This window comes from Crinia signifera, chromosome 11, assembly GCF_055691185.1.
Source record: "Crinia signifera chromosome 11, ASM5569118v1, whole genome shotgun sequence".
Classification (NCBI taxonomy): Eukaryota; Metazoa; Chordata; class Amphibia; order Anura; family Myobatrachidae; genus Crinia; species Crinia signifera.
This window is the reverse complement of record NC_139227.1, coordinates 109,279,703-109,295,705: the sequence shown is the minus strand read 5'-3', so window position 1 is coordinate 109,295,705 and position 16,003 is coordinate 109,279,703. Positions and strand designations below refer to the sequence as shown.

General features: G+C 45.7%; 1 protein-coding gene across 1 annotated transcript in view; it reads right to left on the bottom strand.

The window, feature by feature from the left end:
- BBOX1 (gamma-butyrobetaine hydroxylase 1) overlaps nucleotides 1-15,256 on the bottom strand; it is a 67,363-nt gene extending 52,107 nt beyond the window's left edge. The window contains exons 1-3 of the mRNA XM_083165437.1: nucleotides 14,942-15,256; nucleotides 7,320-7,713; nucleotides 1,159-1,273 (exon numbers count right to left, since the gene is read on the bottom strand). Of these exons, the coding sequence (XP_083021563.1) occupies nucleotides 1,159-1,273; nucleotides 7,320-7,703 (499 nt within the window). The 5' untranslated portion in view covers nucleotides 7,704-7,713; nucleotides 14,942-15,256. The remainder of the gene's footprint in view (nucleotides 1-1,158; nucleotides 1,274-7,319; nucleotides 7,714-14,941) is intronic.
- Between the last annotated feature and the right edge of the window lie 747 nt (nucleotides 15,257-16,003).

The following is a 16,003-nucleotide window of genomic DNA, read 5'->3' as shown; positions in this document are numbered from 1 at the left end:
AATAAAAAACCATGTGTGATGTAAGTAGATGGATTCCCAGACAGCTCAACATTCCACTACCAGTGACCTATAATACAGAGTTTAAGCCAGTACTTAACAATGTGAGCAAAAACTTCCATGTTGTGTGAATGTGCCACTTAGACCACTTTGAGGAGATCAAATTTAAATTTCAGCATTGTGACGAGTGAGAATATCAGATCTCTTCCTCGTGCGTCTGTGTTAGACACTGGGGTAGATTTATGAAGCAGTGATAAGGGAGGAGGAGTGGCCAATGGCAACCAATCAGCACTGAAGTAAAACCTATAATTTGCATACTATAACATTTATACAGAGCAGCTGATTGGTTGCCATGGGCCACTTCTCCTCTGGCTTCCTTATCACTGTTTCATACATGTACCCCAGTGTGTCCTGCCCCTCGTTCATGGACACATTGGGGCAGATGTATTAAGCCGTGCGAAGAGATAAACTGGAGATAAAGTGGAAGGAGTTAACGCACCAGCCAATCAACTCCCAACTGTCATATTTCAAACACAACTGATTGGCTGGTGCGTTATCTCCTTCCACTTTATCTCCAGTTTATCTCTTTGCCCGGCTTAATACATCTGCCCCATTATAGCCACCAGTGAGGTTAGCAGTGATCTGCCTTGAAATCAAGTACCTTTTAAAGACAGATGATTTTCCATGTCTGTATCCCAGTGGCAATGCATTATTATATATCATAATGACACCAATATTATTATGTCCCAGCCGTTCCTGATCACTTTTACAACAAGCCTTCTCCAAATGCCAATATTTATCATTTGGACCAGAACCACTATGAAACTCAGCTCTCTGATCAGAAAAGCGCACGTCATGATTATGCAAAGTGCTTTATGGGCATGTGTGGGCATGTTATGTCAGACACGTGCAAATCTTTCGAATTTGGAAAAAGCCTTGTGCCAGAGTGTTCCACAAGACATTTTCATTGTATGGGCATTATAAATTATAGCATAATGAATCATGTTTCACGTTTCTAATGCCGACATGGCTAAATTTCTTGAAATAACATTACTACTGACGGTGTCGTCATTCACTGCTTGATATTACGCTGCAAAGCTAGAACATTTTAAATGCCGACCAATCATTCTGAAATCATTGTTATATCATGTTTACACATACCTTCCAGAAAGAGTTCTTCCTGCATTTCTGCTCTAGATTCCTTTGAAAAACATCTTTTCTTCAACCATTCAGCATCAAACTCACTTTGGTGATCATCAGGCCAAGTAATCGACACCTGGGAGAAATATATTACATTGGGTTATTGAACAGAAAATTCCTATCAGTCATTAGAGCTCCATTAAGGAATAGTCTACCGATAAATTCTCAGCTTCGTGACCATCAGCGCTTCGTACAAATCTAAATCGGCTCATGCTTCTTTGAAATTAGGATTAATACTTTAAAGTAAATTAACTGCCCGCTTTACTTTACAAAGTTTTTTATCCTATCAAAGAACATCAAAAAGGACTTTAGGAGTGTTGGCAGTCACACAATTTGGATGACCAGGACATCTGTAGGGGCTCTTAGGACCTTCTGGGCCCTAGGTAGGTGCCTAGGTTGCCTTGTAGAAATCCACCTATGCCAGAATATAAACGTAGTGAAGGAGAGACTCCAGCCCTTCGGTCTCAAGGTGACCTGGAGTTGGTCAAAATATCCCCCGTTGAAGTTTGTTATTGCCCAACTTCTAGCTAAAGTTCAGAATATCAAAGCATTCTGAGTTGTAGGAACGAGGGAAAAGAACACTTTCCAAAGTTTTATGAATGTTAGGTACACTTTAAATCAGAATGGTCATGCAGAGCCAGGCCACACTATAAAGCACTCATCTTTATCGTGTACTATTTGTTGTACAGATGTGTGCAGAGTGTCGAATTTTGGTTTTAATCTCAAACACTTGTTTTAATTTAGCAAATCCACCCTCATGTTTTTTAGTTCAGATTTAATTTCTGTTTCAAATAGAAAAGAAAAAGAACAGCCAATAGCATGTCATTTTTGCAAACTGAAACCTGAAATTCCTATGTAATTGGTGGTCTATATTGGGCAAAATCTTCTAGTGTGTGTGCCTAGCTTAAAACATGCCCAACACAGTTGATTTTTCTCAATTCTTTAATTTACTCTTTTTGTGCAAAGCAGACAAGTGAAGGAAAAAAAAGGCTTGACATGTGTCAGACAAGAAAAATGCTGGCTTCAATTAAACCTTTGAGTGGCAGGTTTCCCTGGGGTAGGACAAACCTACCCAAAAATACTCACCATTCAAGCTCCAGCCGCTGGACTTATGCAGCAGCTCCTGCTACCAGCTTTGGCTGTTTACTGACACTTGGGGGTAGAGGAGGAGGCTTTGGTAGAGGAGACTGCCCGAGGGCTCCCGAACGGGACCTGGCATCAGCGAGTGGCAGGGGCGCCCCGGTTATCCGGCATACGATGGCAAGGTGTGAAGCGGGGATCGTTTGTGCCCCTAGAGGTGGTGCACAGCTGGAGGCACCACTGGGGCACATCTACTTTTCAGTGGCATGCCCGGAAACTTTTCAGGAGAGTCCACTCCTGCTGAAATTTCTGGGCATACCACCGAAGTGGTTTATAGAAAAACTCACTTTCTCCAGAAAAAAAGTGGTCAAAAATATTAATACAGTATACACAGACTTACTGCAAAATGCTAAGCCTGATATGTTGCCAAGCAACCAAAAAAGGTTCCTTCCCACTAGTTATGTGAGGAATAAGCACAGGGGCAGCACTTGCTGGTGGCCGATTCAGCACACTCCTCTACGTGACTTTTAGTCTGCGTACATACACACAAAGATTTCTGTCCAATGTGTCTGGTGGGAACAAAAATCTGGAAATGCATATAAGCAAATTACAATCATTTGCTCCCAAATGCTGAAAAACAGAGAAAAATAATTGCTTGGAAAAATTTGTTGTATCAGATTGATTTAAACAATTTGTCTGGTCGACGAACGTCTGTTTGGGAGCAAATTTTTGATTGTCCCAAATAAATTCCAGGTTTATTTTTCCACCAGATAGATTGGACAGATAAAACCGTAGGTGTGTACCCAGCTTTAGGTAAGCTGGAATGATGAGGAAATGTGATTATTATGTTGTTTTTTCAACATTACCATTTCTTACTTTGCAACTGGTGTGGGCAGAAGTATGTGCGTGTGTCAGGGTTGCCGACTTTTTTAAATCACCTCCTTCAGCAGGAGTTTGGGGGGGGGGGCGCTTGAGCGTGACGTCATTAAGCCCAGATGACGTGATTATGATACTTTAGCCCTGCCCCCTCATCAGAGGTTATTTAAATAGTGCGTCAGGGGGGGGGGGGGAAGCCACGATGGGGGGGGGGGGGGGGTTTCGCCACCATTCCGGGTAGGTAGGTAACCCTGGTGTGGGGGTGGGGGTGCAATGGGCTTCAAGATATGGTGGTGGAGGTGTGAGGTTGAGGCTGTTTTGGTGGTCCGTATGTATCAGTACCAGCCCTGACATGTGACCAGGAGCGGACTGACCCATAAATTGCACCTGCTACACCTTGTTACATCACCTTTAAATACACTTATCTACATCCATAAATTCTCAGGGTACTTGTTTCCTATCTGGGCGCCCAGGTTTTCTACGTACGGCACCGTAATGAAATCGGATCGCATCGCATCGGATTCGGTACTCGATGATGTACGATGGCATACGATGCTATCCGATCCGATTTCATTTTAAATCGGATCGCATCGCATGCGGTGCACAATGCTGTACGATGGCGTCCGATCCGATCCGACTACATTTTGTATCGGATCACATTTATTTCATTCAAATATTTTATTTGAATTAAATGTTTTTTTTTTTTTAAATTACCATTTCAGGCCCTGGTCACCACCACTATCCACGTGATCCCGAAGCGTGGCGAGCGCAGCGAGCCCCGCGAGGGGCGTCGGTACGCGTCCTCCGACTTTTTCATACCCCCACTATCCACGTCGGCGTGGAGTTGAGAATAGAAAGTGTGGCGAGCGCAGCGAGCCACCGAGCCCGAAGCGTGGCGAGCGCAGCGAGCCCCGCGAGGGGACGCGGATACCTGTGAAGCCTGCGAGGGGACACGGATACCTTCACAGGTATCCGTGTCCCCTCGCGGGCTTCACAGGTATCCGCGTCCCCTCGCGGGGCTCGCTGCGCTCGCCACGCTTCGGGCTCGGTGGCTCGCTGCGCTCGCCACACTTTCTATTCTCAACTCCACGCCGACGTGGATAGTGGGGGTATGAAAAAGTCGGAGGACGCGTACCGCCGCCGCTCGCCACACTTCGGGATCACGTGGATAGTGGTGGTGTCGTTGGTAATGGGGGAACAAAATCGGATCGCATCGCATCGTTCAATATCGTGTATGTGCATTTGTGGTATCCGATGCGATCCGATTTTTATACGGAGAATAGCATGGTGCGCAATTAACGTAGCGGGCGCCCAGATAGGAAACAAGTACCATTCTCAGCACAGCTCCTTTTGTTGCCATTTAATATGATGCTATTCTGTTGTAATTTAAAAAAAAAAAATAGAAAAAAAATGGGAAAAGGAAAGGTTTTAAAACTACATAGGACTTTATGTAGACAAAGAATGTATTTTGAATATACATCTTTGTTAGGTTTCAATAAAAAAGTTTTTGGGGAAAAAAGAAACTTGATAAACTTGCTGAGTAGAAGTTTATATATTTTATGTATTTATCAAAAGTTTACAAAATATTAATATATTTGAAACATTTGTTGTGTACAATCCAATATAAAACACCAATGCAAACATGGTAACTGTGCTGTAAACCATAGTATTAATCAAGACAGGGTGATCTCCAGCTTCTCTTAATTCATAACAGATGCCGTCAGCAGGAAGCGCACTCATTGGGCATTTCACAAAAAAAAAAAGTTACATGCAGGTCTCCATAAATCTCAGTTCACCAGTTTTAAGGTTCTGGTTTCCGAAGTTAGAATTTATGACTATTTAATGTGCTTCTTCCAAAAAGATTAATGACACACACAAAAAATTCCACTCCAAATTTGACTGTCTGTTACTAACATATTAGCAGTTATAGCCCTACTGCCTATGAAAATGCAATGTGGTGGCTGCCAGAGCTGAACACTGGGAAGGCAACTGTAGAGGAGAAATGGGTGCAGAGTGTTGCGGGGTGGGGCCCCCTAGACCCAGGAGCCCATGTGTTCCGCACACACATATGTGTTACTGAATCTGCACCTCACGAGGGTTATAATATTTTTATGCTCATTTAGACCAAATGCAATGCTTCAAATGTTGAAAGTTTATGAGCAACTACTCAGCTGGATCTGTGAATTGGAGCAGTTCCTCTTTAATCGGAGCGGTTGGAATTATGTCAGACATTTGTCTTTACTTCCACTTTCAGGCTTAATACAGCTATGCACATTTACATTAGAGTCAATCGCACCACCCCCAACCCGCAATAGTCATCAACAGCAGCAGCACATTTCTTGGTGAAAGAGTTCCGAATGAAACCGTATGAATCCTCTGAATAGTATCCAGGCATTAGATCTAGGGTTTAGATAGTAAAAAAACAACTTGTTCACACTTCCCCATCCACTTGGTCATAGAGTTAGATTCTAAAAGTGTAGCGAGTCATGTGAGGGGGTGCAGTACACTTATAGTGTCCATGGCAACCTATGTCAACATAGGTTGAAAAACTCACGTCGGCCTAAAAAAAAAACATGAACGCATGTTGACTTTTTAACCATGTCAACCATTAGATGTCGACCTTTTGATTGTTGACCTAAAAGACCATAACCCTTCTGAATAGGGTGTAATTCTGTCAACACGCCCATGACAATCACTTATCTTTGGTGCGCATGCCCCATTACAGCCCAATAACAACAGCGGCAAGAGGAGCATAATTGCCTATTTCTGAAAGATAATCTAATGGGCCCTACACACATAGCGATGTGTGCAGGGCTACCTAGCTATGCTAGGTCGGGCTGTGCTGCGCCGCTATCGCATAGCACACAGAGCTGACAGCCCACACACAGAGCGAGCTGTCAGCTCTGTGTGCTAAGCGAGCAGACAGCGCCAGTGTTCTCCGGTATGAGAACCCTGCCGATGCCGAGATTGATGGACACTGTCCATCAATCTCGGCCAGCGATAAAGACGCGCGGGGATGCGCACTACTGCCGATATAGCCCCCACACATACACCGATGTGAGGGCATTTGCTAAGCGACTTTGCCAAACTAAGCAAAATCGCTTAGAAAATGCCTTAATATCGGCATGTGTGTAGGCCGTATAAGAGAGATTACAGTAGGATGCGCCCCACACATTTTATGATTAATGTGACACTATGCAATAAATTTATTATGCGATCTGACCTTGTGTGAATTCATCCCTAAGCATACAAAGTATGTTTTCTGTGTACGAAATGTTATTTTATTGGACACTGGACTGGACTCTTGCAGGCCTTACCTTACCTACTGTATATTTATTGGATGCGCTGTTTTCCATACCATTATAAGTTACTCAAATCAGTATGGACACCAGATCCTTTTATTAAATCAACTCCACGCCGACGTGGATAGTGGGGGTATCAACATATCGGGAGGACGCGTACCTCGTGTGCTCACCACGCTCGGGCTGACATGAATAGTGGGGATGTGCTAAATTGCATCGTATGAAAATTGCATGTGATTTGCGTACGATGCAATCCGGGGGCAGTGGCGCCGTGAAACTACACAAGTACCGTTATACTTTATATCAGCAAAGAAAAAGAGATAACAAAAGGTGTGAGAACAGAGACCTCTGATTACCTACAATTCCTGATGCTATTTCAGCATCCCTGCTCTGATACCTATTTTTGCACTCAACAGCAATACACTCTATGCGCCATCACCAGTGTGCATGTAACAGTGAGTACATTTGTACCTGCTATCCATTAATAAATGAATACCACTGGTTCTCACCACTGCATAAGTAACTGGGCTGCTAATAGTCTGAATCATTCACTAGTGTGTACCTATATAAACACCATTTCCGACATACACCATGATACTACCACCGGTGGGAACCATTGATAAAGACACTTTAACAGGGCTTTTTGGAGCATCAAAGACTCAATAAGCATTGGGCTTAACTGCATCATTCTTTGGGGGTGTGCTGGGATGTGTAGTTCATCGACAGCTGGAGGCCTGCTTATTGCCCACTCGTGTTCTAGAAGGTGCTATATAAGTAAAATCTGATTAGTTGCCCATAGCAACATTCCATCTTCAACAGATCTCCCATCTTAGTAACTGAACCCCTTAGTATCACTTTGCATACCTTCTTTGTGTTGGTCAGAGTAACATCTCTCAATCCAGTGTTAACATCCAGACTCTCAATCGGAAGTTTTCTCGCCTTGGCCGATTGAAGAAAACATTCGGGACACTGGCAGTTGTCTCTCAGCCATACATAGGGATATAGACTTTGCCTTCCATCTTCCCAATGTACACAGACAAAGCGCTTAGCATCCAATGTCTCCACATGCTGAATCATTGCTTCACTGTGATCAGCCTGATCGTATACAGGAGTACTGTGCTGCCATCGGGAGAAGGAGAGCAGAGAACCACAAGGAAATCTTTTGTTCCTTTGTACTTGTAGTGATGTGGATGCTGCGCACAAGCAGACTTTGCTCCTTAATAAATGTTTAGCTACAGTAACCCACATGGTGATGATTCTGAAAAGGAAGCAAATACCAATATTATTATCCCAGCACTGCACTGGTTTAAAGTACAGGAACATGGCATGAATGCAGCAGAAGTTGTAAAAACAAGAGAGGCTTATTGTGTAGGGTTGGCATCACACTCGCAGCGCAGATGGGGGGGGGGGGGGCACTATTATGGTGGGTGATCCCAGTCCCTCCATGTCAACGCCTTGCAGGGGAGCTCAGGCCATGGGGCCCGCTGAGAGGTGAGGGCCTGAGTTGTCCTTCCCCCCCTGTATCTACCCTTAACCCAGCCCTGCCCTACCCTCACCGATACATGCTTCTGACTCATTGGAGGGGAAAACAGTGGGAAACCTGCAATTACTGTAGCTTGGTGCCCCCCTTAAATCTGGTGTCCAAGGCATGTGCCCATGGCCCCTGAGACTTAGCTGGCCATGCTGGTTTCGGCATGCTCCTGATATCGGGTCAATTGACCACTGCAGCAGCTTCCTCTGCACTAGGAAATGCATCACAATGTTTTACTACCATTGATGTTTTTGTTTTGATGATAGTATTTTTACCATTCCATGGAGGCATTCAGATGTTTGCCGACATCGAATGGGAAACATTGGATGCTGTTCCGATGGCCCCGCCCCCCAGACAGCCACACTGCTGTGCTTCTGCACATGCGTGGCCACGGCTGAAGACGAATGCGCATGCGTAAGTCATATTAATTTTTTTTTCTATGAAATTCTTTTGAAGCGATGGTCAGTGACCATCGCATTGAAAGATTCGAAGGCGGATGCCCATCCATCATTTGATGGTGGAATTCCGATGTACATCCCTGCACTGTGTCACAGCCCCATTGCTGCACATGCACACAGCTGTAACCAGATCAGTTCAGCATCTGAGTGTGAATCAGGGCTGGTGTACTAAAGCCTACCCCAACTATCAAACAGCATTATATATGGTGGTTCCAGTTGATAGACAGTAGTCACTAGATCTATCCAAAATGGTCAACATGCAATAGGTTGATAGGGTCAACAGGTCAAAGTGAATAAGGTCAAAATGAGTTTTTCACATATTTTGAACTTCTTCCATACACGTGCAATACAATCGAGAATGGTAAAGTTCTGAGCGAATCTTTATACTAATTAGGGGTCCATAGCAACAGCTGTCGGCTGACACAAACATGTTACTATTATTATCATCATCATCAATATTTTGGCTCGTCATTGTTTTGATTGTTACTATTTTGTCTTCTGTGCCTGTTGGTATTTTATCCGTCAGCATTTGGATGTGGTGATTCTGTCAATTATTATTTCGTCCATCGGCCAATATAATCTGCACAGGAACATAAATAGCAGTTCCCAGGTGTAGGCCCCAGCTGCTCATAATCTCATAATGAACCTGCAGGATCAGAGTGGAATCTGCTAGTCAGACCACTGGCAGAGAATGTGACACAAAAGCAGGGTACACACCTGAAGATTTATCTGTCCAATCTGTCTGGTGGACACTACAATCTGGTAACGTATGTTAGTAAAGGAAATTCAACCAATTGCTCCCAAATGCTGGAAAATGGACAAAATGGACAACGATCATTCAGACAAATTGGTTAAAGTCGTTTTATTTAACACATTTATCCAAACAATCATTGCTATCCATTTTCCATCATTTGGGAGCAAATGGTTAACAATCATTTTCTCAAATTGGACAGATAAATCTGTAGGTGTGTACCCATGTTTAGAGGCAGAGAGGAGATACAATGAAGGGAAACATATCCAAATATTTTAGACCTACATAACAGATAGCACTCTCCTTGTGATACACATGAGTGTTTTTGTTTTGGACATTACTATAGTACACTTTTTCCAACTTAACCCCGGATCAGGCCCCATTCATGTTGCTTCTTTGACCCGGGTTATTAGCAGGTCAGCCCACTCATGTTCAGTGATTCTTTTGTTTTGGTGCTTGGATATCTTCACCAAGTGCCGGTGATCTGGCTTTCCATATGCTTTAAAAAGGACCCAGGTCAGATGACCCAATTCACCCTATTACTCTGCACTAGAAATGAGCGGGTCCGGATCTCCGGGATCCAACAGATCCGAACATCGCGATCCGAGTCAGGATCCGAGCCGGCTCGGGAGTTCCCGCCCGAAAACGAGGCAAAACATCATCATCAGGCTGTCGGATTCTCGCCCGATCGGGATGTTATATAAGACACACGTGCGCCCCGCCATCTTCACTCCATTATAGGAGAGGGAAGAGGGTGGGTGGGAGATCTGGGCTCTGTGCTCCGTGCCCTGTGCTGATTGATTTTTTGTTGTTGTTGTAACTAGGTGCTGCTAGGGTTACCACCCGTCCGGGATTACTCCGGACAGTCCGGTAATTAGACCAGGTGTCCGGAGTCCGGACGGGTGTCGTTCCCGGACTATACAATGTCCGGGAACTGAAGACCGACTGTCAGCTGGAGACCGGCAGCTGCTCTATCCCCTGGCTGAGCCGCGCTGCTGTGATCTCAGCAAGCGGCCGCGGTAGGACTGCCGTGCAGCTGCAATGAAAATTTAAATAGTGCGCCTCCCCTTTCGGCGCCGTGATGTTGCGCCAAGTGACGTCACATAGGCGTCTATGCGCAGGGCTCTAAGTGGGTGCCGCCTCCGAGTTCATACTGCCGCCGATAACCAGAGGCATTGGGCTGGAGTGGACAGAGGACAGGAGGCACCAGCGGATCCCTGTAGCGGCAGGCAGCTGACAGCGCCTGATATTTCTACATGGTGAAAGCCTGGAGGGGCCAGGTGAGTAATTGTCAGGGGGGAGGGAGATGTATTAATGGACAGGCAAGGACACATAGTAATGGACAATTAGCATAATAATGGACGGGGGGGGGGGCATAATAATGGACACAGAGGAGGGACAACATAATAATGGATATGGGGGGGAAGCATAATCTACATGGGGAAGCAAAATAATAATGGACATGTGGCAGGGGCAAAATAATGGTAGGAGGGGGGACTGCAGAATAATGGATATGGGGGCATTAAAATGGAGACAGAGGGGGGACAACAAGTAGCATCTATTCCTGGTGCTATATAATCAATTGTGTACACCATCAAACTTTAGACTATCCCCTACTATATGTTCCACTGTCCCTGTTGTCCTTATTTAAAAAAAAAAAAATTGAGCCCTGGCATAACTCGCAATGGGCATTATGGCATGTGGTTAGGGTTACCACCCATCCGGGATTACTCCGCACAATCCGGTAATTAAGCCAAGTGTCCAGAGTCCGGTCGGGTGACGTTCCCGGACTATACAATGTCCGGGAACAGGCAGTGACCCCCTGATTGCACCCTATATATGCCAAATCATTTACAGCAGGAGGTGCCGCCGCCGATGACTGCCCGCCCCGCACAGCATTACTGGGAAGGCAGCGCGGTCACGTGACGGCTGCACCAGCCAATGGCGGGGAGGCAGACTGTCACCTCACAGCCAGCGCGCAGTGGGATCACGGCAGCCCGCTGAAGTTCTGAACTGTCATTGGAGCAGAGGAGAGAGCATAATTACTTACCCGGGGGTCACGATCAGCAGGAGGATCTCCGCATTGGTGTCACTAGTGCACAGTTGCACACTGAACCATGTCATGTAAGTGATGCCACTATTTCCTAATTAATTTAATAATTTCTTATTGATGTCACTAGTGCCCACTGAATTACCTTGTCTAAGTGATGTCACTAGTGCCCACCTAATTGTATCATGAGTCAGTGACATCACTAGTGCTCACTGAATGGTCTCATCTCATTGATGTCACTTTTGCCAATGAATTGCCTTGTCTCTGTCTAGGACCCACTTTATTGAATCAAGCCCCAGTGATTTCACTAGCGCCCACAGAATTTCCTCATGTCCCAATGATGGGCATTACGGTGTTTGGTCTAACTTGTAATGGGCATTACAGTGTATGGGATAATGTGTATTGGGCATTACGGTGTTTGGTATAACATGTAATGGGCATTACGGTGTTTGGTATAACGTGTAATGGGCATTACGGTGTTTAGCATAACGTGAAATTGTCATTATGGCATGTGGTATACTATGTAATGGGTGTGTGACGTGTAATCGGCAATACGGTGACATATTTTGGTGCGCGCCTTAGGCGCACACTATGCATTTTTTCTCTGCTTTAGAAAACGTGTTGAGTCCTGGCATATGAGTAATGGGCATAATGTTGTGTGTCATAATGTGTAATGGGCATCACGGTGTGTGTGGTGTAATAGGCATTATGGCATGTGGTATACTATGTAATGGGTGAGTGACGTTTGATCGGCATTATATTGAAAAAATTTTGGGCGCGTCTTCGGCGTGCACTGTCCATGTTCCTGCTTTACAAACAAATATCTTGAGTGCTGCCATAACGAGTAATAGGCATAATGGTGTGTGGCATAATGTGTAATGGGCATAACATGTAATGGCCATTGCGGTGTATGGTGTAACATGTAATGGGCATCACGGTGTGGCATAACGTGTAATGGTCATTACAGTGTGTAATGTAACGTGTGACTCGCATTATGGTGTGCAAAATCAAGAATGGAATTGACGTAAAGGTTAAAAAAAAACATGGCAAGAAGGGCCAAGGGGCGGGGCTGGGGGCGGATCAAGGGGTGGGCTGTGGGTGTGTCAAGGGGCGGGCCACTGTCCGAGAATCTCTCAACACAAAGGTGGTAACCCTAGGTGCTGCAGTGCTTACACGCAGGGGCTGCAGTGCTGCTGACTGTACACTCAGTGTACAGGGGCTGCAGTGTCCATTATACAAGGGGCTGTGTCCAGTGTACAGGGGTTGTGTCCAATGTACAGGGGCTGTGTCCAGGGGTTGTGTCCAGGGGTTGTGTCCAGTGTACAGGGGCTGTGTCCAGTGTACAGGGGCTTTGTCCAGTGTACAGGAGCTGTGTCCATTGTCCAGGGGCTGTGTCCAGTGTACAGGGGCTGTGTCCACTAACCAGGGGCAGTGTCCAGGGGTTGTGTCCAGTGTCCAAGGACAATTTCATCTTGCACCTCTTTGTATTTTTTGCTCTTTGGAGCATTTCTCTTTTTTGGGGGTAGTTTATTAAACTGCCACCCTGTCTGCCCCTGCAGTGTCGCTCTGCTTCCAAGATGTGCCAGGTTGGAAGTGTAAGGTCCACATGTATGTGATGCCCACTGCTGTCGCTTTGCTTAGTCATCCAGCTACCTCGGTATAACCTTTTGGCCGAGCTACAATCAATGAAAACAATTTTGTAAGCTATGAAGTGATCAAAATTGACTAGAAATGAGTGGAAACTAATGTTGTTGAGGTCAATAATACTTAAGGGGCAAAAACAGGCCCAAATTCTGTTATTTTAGCCATTTAAAAAAATAAAAAAGATCCAAAACCAAAACCCGCAAGGGTGGTTTTGCCAAAACCAATCCAGATCCAAAACACGAAGGGAGATCCAGATCCAAAACAAAAACCCGAAAAAGTGGACGCCACACATCTCTTCTCTGCACCGTTATTTTCTGGGGGCCCTTTTCTACTGACCCTCAACCCAGGTAGACTGGGCAATAACCTAGTTTGTTGTGTCATTGGAAAAGGGGTGCAATTAGATACAATTTGGCAGACGTGTGCAAACTAACCAAGCCTGGAGGTGGAACGTTAAATAATAGACAAATTATCCATCTGCACATAATGGGTCACTGGAGCCAACACCAATAACAAAATCTAGGTAGCACCGATAGAATTTGCATAGGCTGATATAACTGGGTGTGGTGTGACAGTCGGGAACCCGAAACTCACCTCTGACATGAATAAAAACACACCTGGAAAATATGACCTGTGTGGGGTCCTGGGGGCCGAGTTTGAGGACCACTGGTGTAGACGTTAGTAACCAGACATTTTTGTAAAAGAAAAGATGTTACCGCACTGACTTTTATTCCAATAGTTCTTTGGTTGCAAAAATGTGGGCAATAATAATCAAGTTATTATTTAATAACATAATCCAAGAAGTAATATTGGGGCAGATGTATTAAGCCTGGAGAAGAGATAAACTGGAGATAAAGGGGCGAGATGTATCAAATGGAAAATGCGGTAAAACCCTGGTTTTACCGCATTTTCCAATGTATCCACTGATACCGCAGTGTAGGGTATCGCCACCTTTGGGTGGCGATACCCTATAGAAGCCTATGGGCTTCTTTTCGCCGCCCGCCGACGCAAACCCGCCGCCTCGACGACCCCCCCTTTCCCCCTCCCTTGGGCTTACCTTCTTGCAGGTCCTCCTGGACACTGGAAGGTAAACCCCTCCTCCCCCTAGTGACGCAGACGGACGTCCTTCCGGCTGCAGGGGGGAGGAGAAGGCGCCGGGGACAGCTTGCTTAGCTGTCCCCGGCGTGAGGGATGCAGGAGGCGGCAGGGAGGTGACGGAGACACACCACATTCCAGGTATCGCGGGGGGCCTCCGTCACCGCATCGCAGCGGGGGGCCGCGAAGGGCAGCGATGTATTTTAATACATCCCGCCCAGTGTGAGGATAAAGTGAAAGGAGATAAAGCACCAGCCAATCAACTGTGTTTTAAAATGACAGTTGGTAGTTGATTGGCTGGTGCTTTATCTCCTTTCATTTTATCTCCACTTTATCTCCAGTTTATCTCTTCCCAGGCTTAATACATTTGCCTCACTGTGCTGTAACTCATGACAACCAATTCTATCAGCTGGAAAACTTTTAAAGTCAGATAAATACAAGATGACATCTGATTGGACGGTATAAGTTATGGGGCCTACACAGGGAGCGATTTCAGGGCATTTTCTACACAAACTCATTGGATTGCTTAGAAATTGCCCCTACATAGCTCCATGTGTAGGGGCCATAGCAGTAGTGATGCGGGGCCCCGCGCGTTGCTATCACCCTAATGATTGATAACCAGCATGCTGGATAAATCTAGTTAATCGCTGGTTAGGGCCAGTGTCCGCACCAGAGAACACTGGCCCTGACAGATCGCTCAGCTCACAGCGCTCAGCAAATCTCCCCATGTGTAGGCCCCTTTAAAGCACTTTTTAAATTTACGCCAATGTACTAAGTGCCAACTGTTTGTGTCATTTATATTTAAGGGGTCCTATTACTTTTTTTATTGCTGCCTTGTCTATTGAAGATCTGTATTGTGGTCTGTGGTACACCCCCTCCCCTGCTCCCCTCCCCCGCTCCTGCAGCAGTCCCAGTCCCAGCGCTGTATATTGTTGGAATGATGGGATATGAGCACAGTACCTTTCACCTATAACAGCTCTGTATCTTTACAGTGTTACAGTCTTGGTAATATCAGCATTGTGTGGTGCAGGAACAGTCAGCGGGCCCCATTCATGTCTCCTGCTGTCTCAGCCTCTCTCCTCTCAGTCTCCCTCTGTTTCAGGCTTTTCCTGCTGGCAGATTGTTTTCCTGGCCCTTTCATTGGATCCCGGGCCTCAGTGATCCTGCCCTGTACTTCTGGAAATGTGACACCTGCATAATACTGTGCCCAGTGTCACTACTTCTGTCTCACTTCCATAGCACTGTGTATGCAGGAGGGGGGGAACTCAGTGCTGCACAGACTCAGACAGTGTGCCACAATTATTATGTCATTCAGCGCTGACCTCTCGGGCACGGAAGTTATAATGGCGATAAGGAAGACAGCTGGAAACTGAAACAATGGGCCAGATGCACTAAGATTCAACAGAGATAAAATGGAGAGTGATAAACAGCCAGCCAATCAGCTGCTTCCTGACATTTTTCAAACACAGTCTGTGACATGGCAGGTAGGAGCTGATTGGCTGGCTGTTTTATCACTATTCATTCTATCACTTTTGAAGCTTAGTGCATCTGGCCCTCTAATCTGTAACTTATCAAGATGGGAGACGTGAAGCCGCAGTGCTCTCTGTTACTGCAATAAGTACTAAGGGGCCCAGCCAGCGGCATAGCTACAAGGGATTCTGGGTGAGATGCACTAAGCGGCAAAAGTGATAAAGTGGAGAGTGATAAACCTCCATCCACTCAGCTGCTGCCTGACATTTTTGAAACCCAGTCTGTAACATGGCAGGTGGGAGCTGATTGGCTGCTGGTTCATCACCCTCCATTTTATCAATTTTCAAGCTTCGTACATCTGGCCCATGGTCATTAGGTCGACCATATGAATGTCTACATGCATTAGGTTGACCACTGAAGGGCGACAGGACTTCCCTCGACACCTGAAATAGCTCAACATAGCCATGGTCGACAGGATCGGAAAGTCGACACACGCATTAGTTTGACAATGGGACGGTTGACAGTCAAAAGGTCGGCATGATGTTTAATTTG